General features: G+C 36.6%; 1 protein-coding gene across 3 annotated transcripts; it reads left to right on the plus strand.

Moving 5' to 3' along the window:
- Positions 1-1,144: 1,144 nt before the first annotated feature.
- Positions 1,145-18,728, plus strand: LOC122669440 (beta-glucosidase 18-like). Of its 3 annotated transcripts, XM_043866202.1 has the most exons (14): positions 1,145-1,321; positions 2,004-2,070; positions 2,184-2,242; positions 14,849-14,915; positions 15,020-15,078; positions 15,189-15,264; positions 15,359-15,433; positions 15,885-15,972; positions 16,082-16,334; positions 16,691-16,806; positions 17,113-17,362; positions 17,573-17,675; positions 17,797-17,905; positions 18,457-18,728. In XM_043866202.1, the coding sequence occupies exons 1-14, from the start codon at positions 1,184-1,186 to the stop codon at positions 18,650-18,652; spliced, it is 1,656 nt and encodes a 551-aa protein (XP_043722137.1). In that variant the 5' UTR covers positions 1,145-1,183; the 3' UTR covers positions 18,653-18,728. The 3 variants fall into 3 exon arrangements, with proteins under 3 accessions (XP_043722137.1, XP_043722138.1, XP_043722139.1); XM_043866203.1 differs by lacking the exons at positions 14,849-14,915; positions 15,020-15,078; positions 15,189-15,264; ... (4 more) ...; positions 17,113-17,362; positions 17,573-17,675 and adding exons at positions 2,354-2,429; positions 2,530-2,604; positions 3,036-3,123; ... (2 more) ...; positions 4,408-4,657; positions 4,961-5,063; XM_043866204.1 differs by lacking the exons at positions 1,145-1,321; positions 2,004-2,070; positions 2,184-2,242 and adding an exon at positions 13,903-14,091.
- The last annotated feature ends 3,814 nt before the right edge of the window (positions 18,729-22,542 follow it).

Consider the following 22,542-nt stretch of genomic DNA (forward strand, 5'->3'; position numbering starts at 1 on the left):
CGCCCCCATAACTGGAACATAATGGGTGGAATTTATACTTCTGTAACGGTTACTAACGGAAGGGCCAACTGTCAAAATAACTACCATTCAAAAAGCAAAGGTTTCCATCCATTTCTTGACTTCTACCAATAAAAGTAGAAATAAAAATAAACCATTTCTTTTAACCGTGGGACGTCCATCTTACATATCGATCACTTTATGGGCCACCCAATATCTTTGTGACCATGACAGTCCAACAACCAATGGGTATCTTCTATTGCCCCACAAGTCGTGCTTTATAAATGGGCCCAACTCAAGTCGAAATGGGTTTTACCTAAACTTTATAAACTATTACAAAAGTAAACAAAAGCAACAATTCTATAATTGTTTAGGGGATAAGGAAACCCAAAACGAAATCAACAATTTTAGTAAAAAATATTTGAGAAAGGGTTTCCTAAAGGGGGGTGTGTAAGAAGGAATCTGCACACTACAACCAATGAGGAGTTAAAAAATGATATCATCCATATGAGTCTACATGGTTTGAGCAGGAAAGAGATCTATATATATATATATATATATATTTTTTGTAAAAAAGAGAAATATTAGTGTGGATCCCATTATTTATTATGTGAAAAAGATTAAAAAAAAATCTATATTAAGGCATCATAGCAATCTTTTTCCTTAAAAATATATGCTAGTTTTCTAGAAAGAGGGGGTTTCCTACAAGAGGGTAGTATAAGAAAGAATCATTACAGTGCAACCAATGAAGAACTGGAAAATGATATCATCCATATAGGTCTACATGGACTCACATGGTTAGAATATGAGAGAAAAATCAATGTAGGTTCCATTTTTTATTATTTAAAAAAGATATAAAGGATTATATAATGGATAATGTAGCAATCTTTTTCCCTTTTTAACAAGGTTTGAACTTTAAATGCTTGTCTTGTGTTACAAGTCACAATCACGCCTTGAGACTTAGCAGAGTTTAGGAGGGGGGGGGGGTGAAGGGTAGACCTATGCATGCAGGTCATATTAATTACATTTGAGATTGTTGCGTGTGAACAAGTGTCACTTTTGCATTCAAAGGCTATGAAAGATTTGGTTTTTCAAAGGCCTTTCATCTATATAAGACCTATTATGTAATGTAAAGCCTCTCACACCCTCCATCACTCCTTTAGGTACATACATATAGAAGCATTGGATGAAGATGAAGCAGAAAGTCTTCTTGGTGGTGTCTCTTGGGTTTCTTCAATTGATCTCATCTGTCATTAGCTGTTCATTGGATCGCACCCAATTCCCTCCCTCTTTTCTTTTTGGAACTGCAACATCTTCTTATCAGGTATTGAAATATTGTCATTTTCCTCACAAAACATATGTTTTCACACATTTATAGTTTCTTGGACCGAGTTTCTCTCCACCTATGGTGAATGGGATCTTATTCACTGAAGGATGGGAGAAGACAGGAATGGATATCGGGAGGGTAGTTTGGAGCATACTAAAACCCTAAAGGGGTTTGTGAACCCCAGAATGATGATGGGTGAACAGTCCTCTATGGGTGGAGGAAAACTTTGTTCTAATTTCTTCTTTACCTTACCACTGCAAGTATGCTTGTTAGATCATTTTCTATATACTGAGGGCTTTGTTCCTACTATCATCTTAATGCCGAGGTTTTAAAACTTTGAAAGAAATATGAGATTACCATTTTGTCACGTTCAGATATTACTTGTTATGGATTTGGGTAGAAATCATTCTTAAAAATTAATCGTTAACTAGCTAGAACAGCATTTAATGGGATTCCATCTCGAAGTCTCAACCGCTTTAATAATCAAATAAGGTGATTGTGATTTCCAACAAATCTTCAGAAACACTACCAGTAGAGTTCAATTTGGGGATTTACATTTTGTTATAAACCATAAAATATGTGGACTTTTGTGTTGGAAAATAATTGCAGTCTTTTTCTAAAACAGTGGCAAGAATAAAATTTTCTTGACCTCATGGTTTCTGACTTCTTCTTTTCCCAGATAGAGGGTGCTTACTTAGCAGGTAACAAAAGTCTTAGCAACTGGGATGTATTCACTCACTTACCAGGTGATCGAGATTCTTTCTTCTTCTTCTTCTTTTTAATATTTTAACTGGATTATTACATCAGAAAAGAAAGATGTTGACTGATAGAGAACCGTTTATCTTTTTCCATTTTTAAGGAAAAATAAGGGATGGAAGCACTGGAGATGTTGCAGATGATCACTACCATCGATACATGGTAACCAAGATAATTACTGAAAATAGGTTTTCCTTCTATTCCTTCCCATCTCAAATATGTCTCACTTTTTTTTTTTTTTTTTTTTGGGGGACATGAATTATCACAAAATAGGAAGATCTGGAGTTGATGCATTCCTTAGGAGTAAATTCTTATAGATTCTCTATTTCATGGTCCAGAATCCTTCCAAGTAAGTTATTAATGCTATAGTAGTTCCTGTTTTTTTTTTTAAAAAATTCTTATTACTAAATATATATAGAGACTTAAAATCATATATTTCTCAATTTCAGAAGGTAGATTTGGAGAAGTTAATTCCGTTGGAATTGAATTTTACAACAAGCTGATAGATGCACTCTTGCTCAAAGGTTAATTAAACTCGTTCTTATTAAGTTTACTTCCACAAACAGGTGTGCACACCTTCAAATTTTATCATATCTACACCTTTAATCATTGTTTTGAAACCACTTAAACCCTAAATTTTCTTCCCATTTGTTTAGCTCTTTGAAAGTTACATTGAAACTAATATGACCAAAGAATAATATCGGAAAGAAATTTGGCTGCAACCTATGAGCTCCTGCTGCCCTCAATCGTAGGCACAAACTTGGAATAATTCCAATCCCCTTTGGGTTCACAAATACCCTCGTAGGTTTTAGTATTTTCCATAATACCCTTATGGATTCCAAATCGGTGCCTGGGACAGCAGCCAATTTTTGTCCAAGAATATCTCTATATAGACACATAAACAATTGGGTCTCATGGATACATTAATTCTACTAATAACATGAACTTTAATCAGGAATACAACCATTTGTTACATTGAACCATTATGATATTCCTCAAGAACTTGAAGACCGATATGGGTCATGGTTGAGTTCACAAATACAGTAGGTCTTCCTTATATTTTATTTTTTTTCATTCATTTGGTACCATTTATCAAGCAGTTTGGATCCTCTACGGCCGGGCAGGGGAGCGGCCATTGTTTGGCCTCACACAGGCAGGGCATGGATCCCACTCGGGCAGGGTGCTTGGGCAGTGGGTAGGGGGATCATTTCGCCCTTATCTATGTGTGAACCATACAATGGCCGCTCCCCTGCCCGGCCATAGAGGATCAAAATCCTCAAGCAAGGCATGGACATTGATGGTTTTTGTGCCCATTATAATTGTTTAAATTACAGGGAAGATTATGGATATTTCGCAGAAGTGTGTTTCAAAGCTTTTGGTGATAGAGTGAAGTACTGGAGCACATTCAATGAACCAAATGTTATGGTGAAAAATGGTTACCTTTGTGGAACTTACCCACCAAACCACTGTTCTAGTCCAGAGGGAGGTTGCCGATCTGGGGACTCAGCTATTGAGCCATACCTTGCTACACACAATGTAATATTATCGCATGCTACTGCAGCTACCATCTATAGGAAAAGCTATCAGGTATAGAAGAGTTAGGTTTGCTTTTTATTCTTACATAATAGATCGGATTAAGATTTCTTTCGCCAGTGGAGAAGAGAGAATCTCTTCCCCATGGATGATGTGTGACTCGTGTGTCATCATTAATTAACTGCCACCTCTTATTGTACATGATGGAAAATACGCTTCCTATGATAATCAAAGCAGGGTTTAGATCTCCATGATGAGAAGATTCTCCGTTCACTATGGGTGAAGAGAAATGAGTAATTGTAAAAGATTTGTTTTTCACCAAATTAAATAAATGAATATTTGCAATTTTTCTTTATTTACTTGCAAGGTTAATCAAAGTGGTATGATTGGAATGGTAATGAGCTCAGCATGGTATGTACCATTCAGAAATATTCCAACAGATCGCTCAGCTGCTCAACGGGCTCTTGCTTTTGACAATGCGTGGTAATCAATTCTAGATTTTTTCCCCCTTCTAGCTTGTTTCGACTGTAGGGATAAGTCGTTGATTTTGTTGTGGTGGTATTTTTTTTCTATTAAATTATTTTTTCTTGTTCTTTTCGTTTGTTTTTCTTTTTTGTTGAAAGGAGGGGAAGAAGTCTGAGCTTTGTTCAATATATTTTCATTCATCCAAAAAAGATTGAATTTTTTTGGGGGAGGGGGTTCTTAAATATTAACCAGGCTCTTATGAGCTTAGATTGTCACCTAAACAATATGCCATTTTTTCTCACTAAAATATATTCATTTGATGTGTTTAGGTTCTTGGATCCGATAGTCTACGGTGATTACCCGCCTGAAATGCGTCAAATATTGGGTTCAAGGTTGCCAATCTTTTCATTAAATGATAAAGAAAAATTAAAAAGCAAGTTGGATTTCATCGGAATTAACCATTATACAACTCTCTACGCACGAGACTGCATGTTCTCTCAATGCAACTTTAGTACTTCTCAAGGGGATTCCTTTGTGCAAACCATAGGGGAAAGAGATGGCATTCCTATCGGAGATCCGGTAAAAATAAATAAAATGAATACATATACATATTTCTGTGTGAAGTCTTGATTTTTTTTTGTTGTTGTTGATATTATTGGAATGTGTTAGGAATTGGGTAGAATTTATCTTTAAAAACTAGTCGTTAAGGAGAGGGTATTTCAGTACCTATAAGTCTCCACATGGAACTACTCACATCCGAAATAGGATTATTACTTTTGCATTTGGTGTGGAATCCCAACAGAAAGTTCCCTACATTAATGTTATTGTTGTTATTATATATTATTGATATGAGCCTGCCTATTCTTTCCCAATCTTTTCTAGACAGCAATGCCAGACTTTTATGTGGTTCCTTACGGCATGGAGAAGATCATTATGTACTTCAAAGAAAGATACAACAACACTCCAATGTTCATCACAGAAAATGGTATTGACTTCAAAGATAGATACTTTTATTCACAACATGTGTATTAATCATGTAGTTGCTTCATGTCGAAGGTAACAAAATAAAACCTTTTAATGCACAAATGGAGCTCTAATGCATATAGCATATGTACAAGAACTGATACATGATTTGCAGGATATTCACAGGCCAGCAATAAAGATGTTCCTATGAAGGATTTGCTCAATGACACAGCGAGGATAGAGTACCTAACTTGCTACCTGGCTTCTCTTACTATAGCAATGAGGTATAATTTTATCAAAGCATATATAGCTATCGACACAGATCTTCTACGGTGCGCTGCCCTGTCCTGCCTGTGCTGCACAAACACAAGGCGGTGCACATTGACCGCCTTACCCCTGCCCGAGCGAGGGTAAGGCGGTCATTGCGCATGACCCTGTGTCTGCGCAGCACAGGCAGGACAGGGCAGTGCACCGTAGAAGATCTGTGTTGATACCTTACAGAGTCAACACACACACCAACACATATGAGAAGCATTGCTAGATGGTACCTTCCCCTTCCATTTCTATTGACTTATTAGAGTTAGGATCAGCAATCCCCTGAGCTTGTTAACACTGTGAGGGTTGTCCAGTCCCACTGTGACTCACTAGGCTGCATCCCAGCCACTAAGGGCTGTGTTGGTTGAATTACATTGGGCTAGAAGGTACTAACAACCCTAATTTTCCTGATTTTCTTTGAGATGAACCAACCCTGTCTAAACTCAAACCCTATTTTTTCTGAGACGAATCAGTCTAACCCTAGAAGAACTGGATATGGGTTGTCAGGTTGGTTCAAGATTTGCATTTTATAAATTGCTTTTGGGATAAAGTTTTCCGTCACCACGTGGTGAAGGTTTACTACACCATTCTAGGGTTCACAAATCCCTATAGGTTTTAGTATGTTCCCTAAAATACCTTCCCGAAATATCTTAAAGCTCGATTAATGGATTCTCATGCGTTCACCGTGGCTTAAAGAAAACTCGGTCCATTTATATATATGTGCTTGTGTATATTTGCAGGCATCGTGCTGATGTGAGAGGTTATTTCATATGGTCTCTTCTAGACAACTTTGAATGGCTATATGGGTATACTTTGCGGTTTGGGCTTCACTATGTGGATTATAATACATTAGAGAGAACGCCAAAACTATCTGCATTTTGGTACAAACAATTTCTTGATGGAGTGAAGATATTAAAACAAAAAGCAAGTCATCTACCTTTGTAGCCACAAGCATGTGCTGTTTAACTATTTTTAATTATTTGTATGATATATTGTTCTATTATAATAGCAAATTAAAATGACCACATGGTAAAAATGAAGCATGGCATTTTAAATATCTAAGTAAAACTGTAAGGCATAGTTGTAAGGATTAAAATTCTCTCCAATTCCCTAAAAGTAAAGTGCAATGTGGTGCAATTCGGGGCTGAGAGCTTGATATGTGGAAGATGCTAAATTCAATGATGCTAAGTTAAATTGGTCAAGTTTTTTTTTTAAAAAATCTTTCTTTTTGGTCTAATAAAGGGAGTCATTAAGTTATATTAGGAGTTTTATGTGGACTGACTTAGTGTGGGTCAGACTGTTTCTTATTGGGACTATGCTGAGTGAGACCCTATATGAAACACTATATAAAGAGAGCTAGGTCCCCCTCTGGCCCATCACAATTATTATTCTCAATCTGAATTAAAGGAGCGCATTCTAGAGAGAGAGGAAGATATACAGAGTTCATCATCCCTATTGCATACGGTATTCTCATCAAGCCAGTGATATTTGGGAATAGAGTGGAAACACCTTGGACTTTATTTTTCGCTGCGATTATCATCATTGTGGATTTGAAACAAGGTTAGTGATTCTACCTTTACCTTTTATTATTTGTTTACTTGTGTTCTTGAACGGCCTATGGAGATCCTGTGTTCTTAAATTTATCTAACATAATGGGCTCTGTCAATGTCTTCCTAGTAATCCAAGTAGTGTTTGAGTAAATTTCAAACACTTTTAACTCTTGGACGAGACACAATGAACTCCTTATCAAGCAATTTGAAGTTTTGTACTGGCTTATTAAAATTCTTCCACTATATATTCTTCCATTGGTTTATAATTAGTTAACTGTGAGTCTAATTGGTTTCACTATTCACCAGGAGAACCTTGGCCTCAATGCATTTTCTACATGAATTGACTCGGTCCCAATTCATCAAAACCCAAAAGTAAATCCCAGCAATGAAGAACAACAGAGACAAAACTAAAACTAGAATTTTAAAAAACCAGAAAAAGAAAGTAGAAGATAAACTAAATGAATACCCTATTGCATCTAAACAGAATTAGACATGAAAGTTAATAAAATCTGGAGTTGGTTGGTGGACTAATATCAGTATCTTTTTTTAAGCTTTGTCAAAAATGTTTTTTTCTTATTTTCAATGGTGGCTGTGAATACATTGAATCAAAATCCCAGAAACACTCTTAGAGGTTTCTTCATAATCAAATTCTTTCCTTAGTTCTGGTGCAAACTTTGCTACAAGGGATGGGCTCCAAAATTTTCATATTGGGCTCGATCTGAGTTTCATAAAAAGCCCATCTCAGGTCAAAGTAAAATTTTAATATTCTTTAAGCGTGGCCTGGTTGATAAAATTGTCAGCCAAGTGTATATATAATTGGACTACAGCTAAGGGTGTCAATTTAGGACCAGAATCAAGAACCAGATCAGAACTGACCTGTTATGAATTGGAACATTCCCAATCAAAAGTATAGTATATCTACATTGCACACGATTCATTTAGCGAAGTTAAATAACAACATATCTCATACCCAAAAAAAAAATATAACTACATATCTACCCGGCCTAAGAACTTCAAACATTAATTTTTCAATGCAATAGATCCAAGATTTAAATCTTAGAATTATGTATAGAATCGATCCGACTTGGTTGGACCTAGTACATATGGAATTAGAGATCCCCATGACTTTGGTGAATAAATTTTAAAGGAAAAGATCCCCGATTTTTTTTCCTCTCTTGTCCTCTGCCCAGACAGGACCGTGCTGTCCGCTCACATGGGGGCGCAAAATGATGACTTAACCTTGCCCGGGCAGTGTGTTCGGGCAAGGGATTAGGTTGTCATTTCGTGCCCCCAAGTGAGGGGACAGCACGGTCCTGTCCGAGCAGCGGACAGGAGAGGATAACGATTCAAAGATCCCCACGACACTAGTGTTCAACCCCTGTTGCATGTTCCCACTCACTTTATTGTAGCATCCCTTTTAAAATCCCCAAAACACCCCCTATTTTAAGGGTTTTCCATAATTACCCCTTTCAATGCCTGAAACTGCCACGGCCGTTAGAGGGAACCCTCTCCCTCAATTTTATTAGAAGAGAGAAATAATTATAGACATCCAAAGGAATAAAAAAGACAAAATATAATAAAACCAACAGAGGCTACTTAAAGAAGCCTAGTCTGAAGACCCCATGAGGAGGAAATGTGGTGGTTTCTAGCATAATCAGAAGCTAAGGCTTGGAAGTGGTTAACCTTGGTTTTAATCTCAAACTCAACAGAGCTCCAAATGTAATTGTAGTTATAATAAGTAGAAGTCCACCTATGGTTGTTTCCTTCCCACCAAATATGGTACACAGAAGCACAAATGACCATTTTGACAGCAAGATCACATAAAGAGTTCCTCTTGAATTCCTATTTGATCTTATCTCCATTCTCCTTCAAATTAAGGATGACAAAGGAAACAAGGAAGGCTAACATTTTTGAAGCACCCATTTCCATGTATGCAAGGAGAAAGGGCATCTAAAAATAAGTGGTCGATGTCTTCCACAACGTTCCAACATAATCAACAATTTGGAATACTAATATTTCTATGCCGCATGAAGTCACGAGTGGACAGAGTACAAATCAAAGCATGCCTCGTGATAAAGCTGTGTCTTGGGATATGATGTTTAAACGAAACAACATTCCACCAAGGGATAGGGCTACCTTTGGATCGAACTGGCTCCTCAGTAGAGACTGATGTGAAATACTTACATGACAACCGAACCCCTTTTCCTCAATTCAAAGCGCATGTCACATTACAAGATAAACAATTAAGTAACTTATGTTATAACGGTCAGCAAATGAGGGTTATTTTCAACCCAACCAAACAATCAATAACCCCATAGTTTGTTAACCACAAAATTCAAACGTTCATGCTTGGAGATTAGGTGAGAATTTAGGGATTAGGAAAATGGTTATCTACTTATCCATATTCTACTGTCTTCTAAAATCGGTTTCTTTCCATGGAAAAGGGAAAACCATCATCCCTCATTCGTGGACAAAGACACCCCTAATCCAAATTAGTCTCTACGTTATCCTTGTGCTTGTGGTCAGACCGACCTCGCACTAACGATTAGACCTACAAGACAAGCAATGCGTTTGAAATTCACAATCACACACGAATCTAATCGAAGCTCTAGTTTGATACAAATCTACTTTGGAGTTTGGATAGCCATGGCATATGCATTTTACTGTCGACGATACCATCATAGTAAACCGAACCAATTGCCAGTTGAACCGGCCAATTTGATAATCTGACTCGAGAAGAATTTCATATTTAGTCAGTACCGGCTGAAGTGTTCGAATTCCACACGAAAGCCCGATGTGGAGATTTATAATTACTTGGACATCCTCTACTTAATGGCTAGCTTTTAACGATGAGTTTTACTCAAATCCTTAATAAATGGTATTAGAGCCAAGATTGTGACAAAGCGATTCCATATTTTTTATTTTGAGTTTTTTAACCTAATTTGTCATGAATTTTCTGTATTCGGATTGTATAGGATCAAATCAAAACCAAACGTACTTATATTTGGTCCTGTCTGGTTTGATTTTAAAATGGGAAAATATCATCTCCCTCCCCTCTAAGTTTTCATGATATCAACCCAATCTCTAATTTCTGAAAAATGACTATGCCCTCCTTACTTTTTAAAGATCTTATCAACCATACCCTAATCGTTAAAAAATCCCATTAAATGATGACGTGGCATGTCCAATTTTTCTAAAACCCAAGATTACCCTTAACCCTCTTCCTTCCTCTCCGCTTCTTCTTCTTCTGCCAGAACCACCATCATAGCCACCACTGCCTCCGCCAGCACCACCGCCAGAACCACCACCAGCAGCACCACCGTCAGCACCACCGCGATATGGGCATGGGACTTGTTAGAGTACGAAACATAAGGGATAGAGAGACTAGAGAGAGAGTTTCCCGCTTATTTACTCTTCCTTCTGCGGGTCTCCATAATTCCTAGTTCTCATATTTCATCCTTTCTTCCCCAGGTTTTTAGAGAGAGAGAGAGAGAGAGAGAGTGCGTAAGGGTTAGGGTTTTTTTCTCCGCAATGGAAGAGATTACAGAGGGAGTGAATAACATCAGCATCATCCCGATTCGCACAAGAAGAATCGGATTCAGGTCTCCAACACTAAGAAGCCCCTTTTCTTCTATGTTAATCTTTGCCAAGGTAAAATCTATTTCTAATCTACGTTTTATCTGCTATTGGAAATATTTCTCTTTTTCTAGGGTTTCTATTTGGGATTCAGTTTTTTCAGTTAATCCCTGCCCTATCTAAACGCCACCTGAGACTATTTTAACTGTCTTAAATTTGGATTCTTTTTTTACTTCTAGGTTTCTGCGTTTCCTTTCTTTATTCTATAAATCGTTTAATTTGTTGCTCTGCTGGTATTGTTTCTGATTTTGTTGTAATAGTGTAATGATATCTGGTGGCCGGGATGCGGTTTCAAGTTTATTTTCATGCTCTCATTGTTGCTCTGTGTTTACTTTGTTGGATTTTGAACGATGAAGTTCTCTTCGTTTTGCGCGATATGATTCGAAGGAGAAGCATTAAATAATAGGGCATACCTTTGGCCGTTCAATGGTTTGTATTCAACTGTAAATTATATTGTCATCTGGTGCAGGTTTGAGGGTTTGATGATGAAAGTAGCAGAGGGGTTTTGCAGAAGAGAAGAAGAAGATCGGTGGCTGCAGTGATGGTTATGATGGTGGTGCTGGCGGTGGTGGTTCTGGTGGTGGTTCTGGCGGTGGTGCTGGTGGAGGCAGTGGTGGCTATGATGGTGGTTCTGGCGGAAGAAGAAGAAGAAGAAGCAGCAGCAGCCGAGAGGAAGAAGAGGGTTAAGGGTAATCTTGGGTTTTAATTAAATTGAATATGCCACGTCATCATTTAATGGGTTTTTAACAGTTAGGGTACGGTTGACAGAATCTTTAAAAAGTAGGGGTGGGCATAGTCATTTTTTAAAACTTGGAGATTGAATTGATATTATGGAAACTTAGAGGGGAGGGGGATGATATTTTCCCTTTGAAAATTTAGAATTATTGTTTACCATGAACTAGGGTTGCAACAAGGTTGGGTTGGGTCGGGCTTTTTAAAACCCCAGTCTAACCATGAGTCCTCTTAGTTGGGCCTAGGTCTGACACGACCCTAACTCAGGGTCAGAAAAATCCAAACCTGACCCGCTCTCAGGATCAGGCCAGGCTGACCCTGATTGGGCCTGAACATGGGAGAAAAGGGATATGCATGGGCTGGCCAAGCTGGGAAAAAGAAGAAGAGGAACAAGAAGGAGAAGAAGGAAGAAGAAGAACCAAAAAAAAAAAAAGAAAAGGAAAGAATAGGAAGAAGAAGACAGGGTCGGGTTCAGCCTGAAGCCTCGCCCAAACCCCGCCCGACCCTGACCCTCAAGGCCAAGGTATCTCAACCCCAAACTACCCTAGGGAATTGGAGAGAATTATTTTCCTAGGTATGAGGTATCGAAGTCACTAATCCTTCACGTCATTATCTACAAGAAGCTGCCTCCATAAACATAAATGGAACATAATCTATCGAATCTCCAAAAGTAATCTATCGGATCTGACTCTCCTCCAGCTGTGTCAGGAGCTGGAGGGTCCAACACTCGAAAACCACCGTTATTTTTGCTATTGTTTTGTGGAACTGGACCTTCCAGCTCTCACCACGGTTGGAGGAAATCCATTTCCTAATCTAAATTCTCTACCACTATTTTTTTTTTTGGTAGAAAGAAGGCTATTCATTCATGTGCGTCTAACGCCAAACAAAAAAAATCAAGATACATAAAACAGATAGAGAACATGATAAATATAAAGTATGAATATATGGTATCCAAATTCTCTACCACTATAACAGTTACTAAGGGAAATGCCAAAATAACTACCATTCAAAACCAAAGGTTTCTTTCCAATCCTTGACTTGTACCAATAAAAGTACAAATAAAAAAATAGGAAAATTACATGATCAGCTACTTTTGGGTTTTCATTTACAAAACTGTCCATCCTATGTTTGAGTTAACAAAATAGACAAAAACAAGTTAAGGTTTACAAAACTGGATAAAATAGTCTCTCCCTCCCACACTTACTTTTTTAGACATTTTTACCCTTGTCATTGCCTTCTTGCCCAGGCATCCTCCATTCCCTGCAACCCTACCCTTGTCTCTGCCACCGCCATTCTCTGCTATCCCAAGTAACAGAGGAAAAAAAAAAGAGATTGTTTTAGAAGGGAACTGCCGAAGAAGGAAGGAGAGTCACTGTTTTGTCTAGTTTTGTAAAACTAAACTTGTTTTTATCTATTTTTGTTAACTCAAACATAGGATGCACAATTTTATAAATAAAAACTTAAAAATAACTAATCGTGTAATTTTCCCTAACTGTGGGCCGTCCATGTTTCATATCGATCACTTTATGGCCTTGTTTTTTATAAAGATCAATCACTTTATGGCCACCCACAATATCTTTGTGACCATTACAGTCCAACAACCAACGGGCATGTTCTAATGCCCCACAACTCCACAAGAGGTGCTTTATAAATGGGCCCAACTCAAGTCAATATAATTGTAATGATGTCATCAACGCCATTATTTTCCACCTTAAGCCTATAATATTCCAAGACTGAAGGTTCTCGAAATGGGTTTTACCTAAACTTTATGAATTATTACAGAAGTAGACAAAAGCAAAAATTTAATACTTGTTTAGGGGATAAGGAAACCCAATACTTAAAATCAATAATTTTAGTACAAAAAAAATGGGGAAAGTTTTCATACACGGCCGTGTAAGCATACACGGTCGTATCCCCTCTCACAAAGAGTTGGAAAAGTCATAAACCCTCATCCATTAATTAATGCCTTAAAAGTTGAACTCCCACCCTCTCATATACAGGGCTTACACGGCCGTGTTTGAAAACTTTCCCAAAAAAAATTGAGAAAGGGTTTCCTACAACGACGGTGTAAGAAAAAATTTAAACACTACAACCAATGAGGAGTTAAAAAATGATTTCATCCATATGAGTCCACTTGATTAGAGCAGAAAAGAGAAAGATCAGTGTAGGTCCCACTTTATTATATAAGAAAGATAAAAAAAAAAAAATCTATACAAGAGCATCAAAGTAATCTTTTTCCTAACAAATATATGCTAATTTTCAGAGAGGGGATTTTCTATAAGCGTAGTATAAGAAAAATAATCTTTACAATATAACCAATGAGGAATTGGAAAATGATATCATCCATATAGGTCTACATGGACTCACATAATTAGAATATGAATGAAATATCAATGTAGGTCCCACTATTTATTATTTGAAAAAAATATAAAGAATTATATAATAGATAATGTACAAGTATTTTCCCTTTTTCGCAAGGTTTAAACGTTGAATGATTGTCTTGGGTGTCACAACTCACAACCACGCCTTGAGACTTAGCAGAGTTTAGGGGGGTGTGAAGGGTAGATCAATGCATGTAGGTCATGTCATCTATATAAGACCTAGTATGTAATGTAAAGCCTCTCACAAAAAGAAGACCCTCCATCACTCCTTTAGGTACGTACATATACATAGAAGCATTGGAAGATGAAGCAGAAAACCTTCTTGGTGGTGTCTCTTGGGTTTCTTCAACTGATCTCATCCGTCATTAGCTGTTCATTGGATCGCACCCAATTCCCTCCCTCTTTTCTTTTTGGAACTTCAACGTCTTCTTATCAGGTAATGAAATATTGCCATTGTCCTCACAAAACCTATGTTCTCATACATATATATATCAACATGAATATATGTTTGTCAGATCATTTTCTTTATACTTAAGAGGGCTTTGTTCTCACTATCATTTTAATGCCATGTAAAACTTAGGATCGAGTTAGGGATTATCAAGTTGCCACGCTTGTCTCTAATGCCATTTGTTAAGGATTTGGGTAGAACTCATCTTTAAAAATATTAACTGTTAAAGAAAAAGTGCTCACATACCTACAAGTCTCTACATCAGGTAGCTTGGTAGTATTAGTGGGATTCCATCTTGGAAATCTCGACCCTTTGGAAGGTATATGGGATTTATCAAGTTGCCATGCCCAAAGGCATCTGTGAAGTCTTGACTTTTACATTGAGTAATGTTTTTTATTTTCAATGCTCTGATGTTACTTGTTAGAGACTTGAATAGAAGTCATCCTTATTAATCGTTGAAAAAGATGCCCAAATACCCATAAAGTTTCTATATCAAACTAAGATATGGCAGCATTTAGTGGAATTCCATCTCAGAAGTGTCTCTTCGAAATTTTTAATAATCAAATCAGGTGATTGCAATTTGGGGATTTACTGTTTGTTATAAAAACTTGTAGGGTGACCACACGGACCAAAAAAAATATGTGAGGACTTTTGAGTTGGAAAATAGTTTCTGTCTTTTTCCATAAAACAGTGGCAAGAATGAAATTTTCTTGACCTCATATTTTCTAACTTCTTCTTTTCCCAGATAGAGGGTGCTTACTTAACAGGTAACAAAAGTCTTAGTAACTGGGATGTATTCACTCGCTTACCAGGTGATTTTTTATTTTTTTATTTTTCATTATTTTAACTGGTTTATTACATTAGAAAAGAAAGATGTTGACTGATAGAGAACCGTTTATCTTTTTCCATTTTTAAGGAAAAATAATGGATGGAAGTACTGGAGATGTTGCAGATGATCACTACCATCGATACATGGTAACCAAGATAATTACTGAAAATTTGTTTTTCTTCGATTCCTTCCCATCTCAAATATGTCTCACTTCTTTTTTTTTTCTTTTTTTTGGATATAAATTATCATCAAATAGGAAGATCTGGAGTTGATGCATTCTTTAGGAGTAAATTCTTATAGATTCTCCATTTCATGGTCCAGAGTCCTCCCAAGTAAGTTATTAATGCTGTAGTAGTTCCTTTTTTTTTTTTATTCCTATTACTAAATATATATAGAGACTTAAAATCATATATTTCTCAATTTCAGGAGGTAGATTTGGAGAAGTTAATTCCATTGGAATTGAATTTTACAACAAGCTTATAGATGCACTCTTGCTCAAAGGTTAATTAAACTCATTGTTATTAAGTTTAAGGTTAATTAAACTCATTCTTATTAAGTTTACTTTCAAAAAATTACTTCCACAAACAGGTGTGCACACATTCAAATTTGATCATATCTACACTTTTAATCATTGTTTTGAAACCACTTAAACCTTAAATTTTTTTCCCACTTGTTTAACTCTTTGAAAGTTAAATGGAAACTAATATGACCAAAGAATATCGGAAAAAATCCCCCAATGGTAGGCGCAAACTTGGAATAATCCCTATCCCATTTGGGTTCACAAATACTCTCTTAGGCTTTAATATTTTCCATAATACCCTTATGGACTCCAAATCGGCACCTACAATTGGGGCAGCAGCCAATTTTTGTCCAAGAATATCTCTATATAGACACATAAACAAATGGGTATCATGGATACATTAATTCTACTAATAACATGAACTTGAACCAGGAATACAACCATTTGTTACACTAAACCATTATGATATTCCTCAAGAACTTGAAGATCGATATGGGTCATGGTTGAATTCACAAATACAGTAGGTCTTCCTTATATTTTACTTATTTTCATTCATTAATTTGGTACCACTTATCATGGCATGAATATTAATGGTTTTTTATTCCCATTATAATTGGTTTAAATTACAGGGAAGATTATGGATATTTCGCAGAAGTGTGTTTCAAAGCTTTTGGTGATAGAGTGAAGTACTGGAGCACATTCAATGAGCCAAATGTTATGGTGAAAACAGGTTACCTTAGTGGAACTTACCCACCCAACCACTGTTCTAGTCCAGAGGGAGGTTGTCGATCTGGGGACTCAGCTATTGAGCCATACCTTGCTACACACAATGCAATATTATCGCATGCTACTGCAGCTACCATCTATAGGAAAAGCTATCAGGTATATATTAGTCTACTTTACATATTAATAAATCTTCCATGAATTAAAAGAGTTAACTAGGTTTGCTTTGTATTCTTACATAATAGATTGGATTAAGTTTTCTTTCACCTGTGGAGAAGAGATAGAATCTCTTCACCATGGGTGATGTGTGACCCATGTGTCATCATTAATTAATTGCCACCTCTTATTGTACATGATCGAAAATACGCTTCCTATGATAATCAAAGGGTTTAGGTCTCCATGGTGAGAAGATTCTTTCTTCACTATGGGTGAAGAGAAATGAGTACTCCTAAAAGATTTGTTTTTCACCAAACTAAATAAATGAATATTTGCAATTTTTTTTATTTACTTGCAAGGTTAATCAAAGTGGTATGATTGGAATGGTAATGAGCTCAGCATGGTATGTACCATTCAGAAATATTCCAACTGATCGTTCAGCTGCTCAACGGGCTCTTGCTTTTGACAATCCGTGGTAATCAATTCTAGATCTTCTTTTTTTTCCCCCTTCTGGCTTGTTTGGGCTGTAGGGATAGGTCGTTGATTTTGTTGTGGATGTTTTTTTTTATAATAATTTTTTTTTCTTGTTCTTCTCCCCCCACCTTTTTCGAGAGGAGGGGAAAGAAGTCTAAGCTTTGTTGAATATATTTTCATTCATCCAAAAAATATTGAATTTTTTTTTTTGGGGAGGGGGTTCTTATTAACCAGGCTCTTATGAGCTTGTCATCTAAACAATATGCCATTTTTTTGTCACTAAAATATATTCATTTGATGTGTTTAGGTTCTTGGATCCGATAGTCTATGGTGATTACCCGCCCGAAATGCGTCAAATATTGGGTTCAAGGTTGCCAACCTTTTCATTAGATGATAAAGAAAAATTAAAAAGCAAATTGGATTTCATCGGAATTAACCATTATTCAACTCTCTATGCACGAGACTGCATGTTTTCTCAATGCAACTTTAGTACTTCTCAAGGGGAAACTTTTGTGCAAACCACAGGGGAAAGAGATGGCATTCCTATTGGAGATCCGGTAAAAATACATATATATTTCTTTGTGTGAAGTTTGATTTTCTTGTTGTTATTATTGGAATGTGTTAGAACATGGGCACAACTCATCCTTAAAAACTAGTCGTTAAGGAGAGGGCGTCTAAGTACCTATAAGTCTTCACATCGGACTACTTTAGTTTTAATTGTTGTTGTTATTATTGATATGAGCCTACCTATTCTTTCCCCCTTCCAGACAGCAATGCCAGACAATTATGTGGTTCCTTACGGCATGGAGAAGATTATTATGTACATCAAAGAAAGATATAACAACACGCCAATGTTCATCACAGAAAATGGTATTGACTTCAAAGATATATACACCGAAAGAATGCTCAATTATCAATGATCTCCTCAAAAAGTGCATGGATTTGTATGGATGTGTTTGATGATGTACAAGAACTGATACATGATATGCAGGATATTCACAGGCAAGCAATGAAGATGTTCCTGTGAAGGATTTCCTCAATGACACAGCAAGGATAGAGTACCTAACTTGCTACCTGGCTTCTATTACTATAGCCATGAGGTATAATTTTATCAAAACATATATAGGTATACCTTACACACACACACCAACACATATGAGAAGCATGGCTAGATGGTATCTTCCCCTTCCATTTCTACTGACTTATGAGAGTTAGGATCAGCAATCCCTGGGCTTGTTAACTCTGTAGGGGTTGTCCAGTCCCACTGTGACTCACTAGGCTGCATCCAACTACCGGTTGTCTTGGTTGAATTACATTGGGTTAGAAGGTACTAAAAACCCTAATTTTCCTGATTTTCCTTGAGACGAACCAACCCTGTCTAGACTCAAACCCTAATTTTTCTGAGATGAATCAGTGTAATCCTACAAGAACTAGATATGGGTTGTCAGGCTGGTTCAAGATTTGCAATTTATAAATTGCATTTAGAATAAAGTTTTCTTTCATCACACGGTGAAGGTTCACTAAACCACTCTAGGGTTTTAGTATGTTTTTTAAAATACCCTCCTAAAAAGCTCTGCAGTCCCATTCACCGTGGCTTAAGGAAAACTCGCTCGATCCATTTATATATGTGTGTGTTTGTGTATGTTTCCAGGCAGCATGCTGATGTGAGAGGTTATTTCATATGGTCTCTTCTAGACAATTTTGAATGGTTATATGGATATACTATGCGGTTTGGGCTTCACCATGTGGATTTTAATACATTAAAGAGAACGCCAAAACTTTCTGCATTTTGGTACAAGCAATTTCTTGATGGAGTGAAGATATTAAAACAAAAAGCAAGTCAATGAAGACCATGGCATCTACCTTCGTAGCCACGAGCATGTGCTATTCAACTATTTTAATTATTTGTATGATATATTGTTCTATTATCCTAGCAAATTAAAATGATTACATGCTAAAAGGGAAGCATGACATTTAAAATAGCTAGGTAAAACTATAAGGGATAATTGTAAAGGATCCAATTTGTTGGTATCAAAGTGGTGAACTAAGAAGTTGTAACCTTTTTTTTAGTTTCCCCTCCTCTTAATTAATTAAGGGTAAATTACACGTCGTCCCTTAGTTTTTAATCGAAATTCAGATCACCCCTTGGTTTTGGAAAAAACTCAAATGACCCCCTCTACAGTAATGGTGTTAGTCTGTTGTTAGTCATTGGTGTGAAAGGACTATTTTACCCTTATACTAAAACATTAGAATTAAATTCACAATACTACCCTTCCTTCATCTTCATCTTCAACCTAAAATACCCACCCCTTTCCTGCAACTCCGCTTGCAGCACCGCCACTGCCGCCGCTGTCGGCATACTTCGTGAGGGAAGGTGAAGATTCAACGAACCAGCCTGAAGGAAAAATTGTTTACTCAAAAGATTTCATCTTTATGAAATATTGATTAAATTGAAAGGGATTTGAACGAAATTTTTGTTGCCATTGGTTGTTGCAAGGTTTGGCCTAAGATTTCAGGTGGAGTTTCCTAGTTCGAAGGCTTAGGCTTTTGGATTTAAAGTAATTAGACAATATTCAGATCTGAAATTAAAAACAGGACAATATTCACCGTTGCCCTCTTGAATCTTCAGCCTTGAATACCCCCAAGTCCTACCCTGATCTGACGGACAGATCAGTCTCAGGTGATTAAACACATCAGACTGAAAATAATGCTAAAACAGGGTAACCGCAGGCTAAGAAATCAGATAATCAACGATGAAATCCAACTAGAACAGAATACTTAGGAATAGAAATTGAAGATTAAGATTAGAACCGCTTGAATCAGAAGAATCAAAGTATCAAACTAGACACAGCAGGATCAATTGATAGAAGATTCAAATGCTGAGCCCAACTCATAAACCAGCCAAAATACCAATACTAGAAGAAGATTAAAGACTGAAACTTGTAAGGGTATTTATGTACGATCTCTTCATATGTTCTAATATAATCCTATTTGTATTAATGTCCAGGCTATGAGAGGCAATCTAGTAATTAGCCCATCTGACCTAAACCCTAGTTTCCCTATATATACTAGTTGGAGGCAGCAGTCTGGATATTCCAAACTAGATACTCAGGTTGTAATGCTTTAAGCAACCTTGTGCTTAAACCTTAAACCCTAACAATCTTAAAACATTAGGATTTTCGTTTCTCTACGATCAAGATCGGCTTTCGATTTTGGATTCACGTTCGACTTCGACACAATTCTAGTTTTCTTATCAGCTTTGGAGTTTTACTTGATCGACTTTTGGTGATCACGGAATCTAATGACGGTTATTGTTTTTATCTTAACGGCATCGATCAAAAGTCTTGCCTCACGGTTCCAGTTTTAGAGGTAATTCTTTATCAAACGATCAATCAAGCTTAGAGATCTGTCTTCACGATTCTGTTCGAACGTGCGTGCACGGTTTTCATTTCTCAAAGCTTTTGCTTTGATTTGATTTTAAAACAAAGCTGAGGAGACGTTTGTAACGTTTGCAGACCTTGGCAGAGAACCTTTATCAAAGGTTTTTTATTTGGTTGTTTGATTATAAAGACAAAAGCAATTAATCCATTTTGATTTGATTGATTTGAAAAAAGAAAAAAATCAAATCAAATCAAAAGAAGTTTTGGAGTTTCTCTTTTGGCAGAGTACGTTATTGGCAGGGAGCTTATATTGTTCAAAGCTCTTTTCTACTTCCTTGATTTGACTATTAAAAAAAATAAAAAATAAAAAAAAACCAAATCAAAAGAAGTTTTGGAATTTACCTTTTGACAGAGTACGGCAGAGAGCTTCTATTCTTAAAAGCTCTTTTCTACTTCTTTAATTTGACTATTAAAAAAAATTAAAACAAAAAAAAATAGAAGAAGACAAAAGGCTTTAACTTTTTATTTGTTTTTGAGATCGATCACTATCCAGGGGTTGCGACCAGTGCTAGTCGTCACCAAACAATAGCCAGTGACCCGTGCCTGCCACGACTGTTGATGTCGCTGTACCGCCGCCATCCTTTCCTCCGTCGTCTAAATCTAGGGTTCTTCATCTCAGGTGTGATTGTTCCTTGAGTATTTATTTTTTATTTGAATTTTTATTTGGGCATATAAACAAATCACATAAATATGGAGAAACACACTGTTCCAACTGAGATAATCAAATTGGAAAGCTTTAGTGGTTCTGAGTTCAGTTCTTAGAAAAGAAAAACTCAGTTTGGACTCAAGTACCTCAATATTTTCTACACTGCAGTAAATAAATTTTCTGATTGCACGAACCTAACTGAAGTCCAATGGATAAGTGATGAGGACTTTTGCAAAGACTACCTATTGAACTGCCTGTCAGATAGGCTAGCAGAGACCTATAGTAAATATGAGACTGCAAAAGAGATTTGGAAAAACCTAGAAGTCCAATTCAAAAAGGAGGAGGCCCTATCAAAAACTCACTTGGTTGACAAATTTATGGATTTCAAGTTTCAAAAAGACAGAAATACTTTCACAAGTAACAGATTTTAAGAACTTGAGAACAAAATTGAACCAAGAAAATATCTCTGTTGTTGATGCATTCTTAGTGGGTGCAATTATTTTTAAGTTACCCTCTACTTGGCATTCCTTTAAAACTGAGATGCATAGGAAGAAAACACAAGTGGGGCTAGATGATCTCAAACGGTTCATCAGAATCGAAGATGAAAACAGAGCCAGGAATAACTTGGAGATGGTGAAACAACAACAGGCATCTGTCAATTTCGTTTTACAACCTAAGAAAAATCCTAGGCAGTCTAAGCCACCTAAGAAAGAACCCCAATAGTTGGAGGTCAAAAAAACTAACTTTAAAAAGAAAGGCAAGTACCGCAACTGTGAAAAATGGGGTCACTATGCATCTGAGTGTAGGAGTCCTAAGAAAGGGAACACTGACACACCACAGAAGGAAGTTCACATGTTGGTGGACAAGACTAAGCCTACTAACGTTGTTGTCATGGTTGGCAAGGGTAAGGGGCTGGCCAGTACATCTTCAGATTGGTGGTTAGACTCTGGAGCGACTTGTTATGTTTGCACTAGTAAGAATCTGCTCATTGATGTTGTTCAAGTAGCAAAGACTGTCACTGTTGCAAATGGAGACGTTGTAGAAGTGGTTCAACAAGGGATAGCGAACCTGGTTCTTTCATTAGGTAAAATACTTACTTTGAAAAATGTTAAAATCTTTCCTGGTTTTGAAAAGAATTTAATTTCAATTGGAATTTTGCTTGATGCTGGCATGTCTATTACTTTTAATAGTGGTAGAGTAACACTGTCTGTTAACTCTTTTTTATTTTGGATGTGTTTATAATTTGAATGGTATGTTTAGGTTGAGTTTAGCTAATGAGACAATAAATCAGGTTAACTATACTTCACTTGATCCCAAAATACTACATTGTAGGTTAGGACATGTGAACTATAGGAAAATGCTCAAACTAGCTAAACCGCATAATTTACCATTAGACACTTCATCTAGATTTAACAGATGTGAAGTGTGTGCTCAAACCAAAATAACTAGAAAATCTTTCAGAACGATTTCTAGGAACACTCAATTTTTTGAACTTATACATTCTGACATTTGTGACTTTAAAAGCTACACAACTAGAGAAAGTCGGAAGTATTTGATAACATTTATAGACGATTTTTCTAGATATTGTCATTTATACCTGTTAAAATCTAAAGATGAAGCATTTTAAAATTTTAAAATTTTCAAGAATATG

Source organism: Telopea speciosissima, chromosome 7 (assembly GCF_018873765.1).
Source record: "Telopea speciosissima isolate NSW1024214 ecotype Mountain lineage chromosome 7, Tspe_v1, whole genome shotgun sequence".
Classification (NCBI taxonomy): Eukaryota; Viridiplantae; Streptophyta; class Magnoliopsida; order Proteales; family Proteaceae; genus Telopea; species Telopea speciosissima.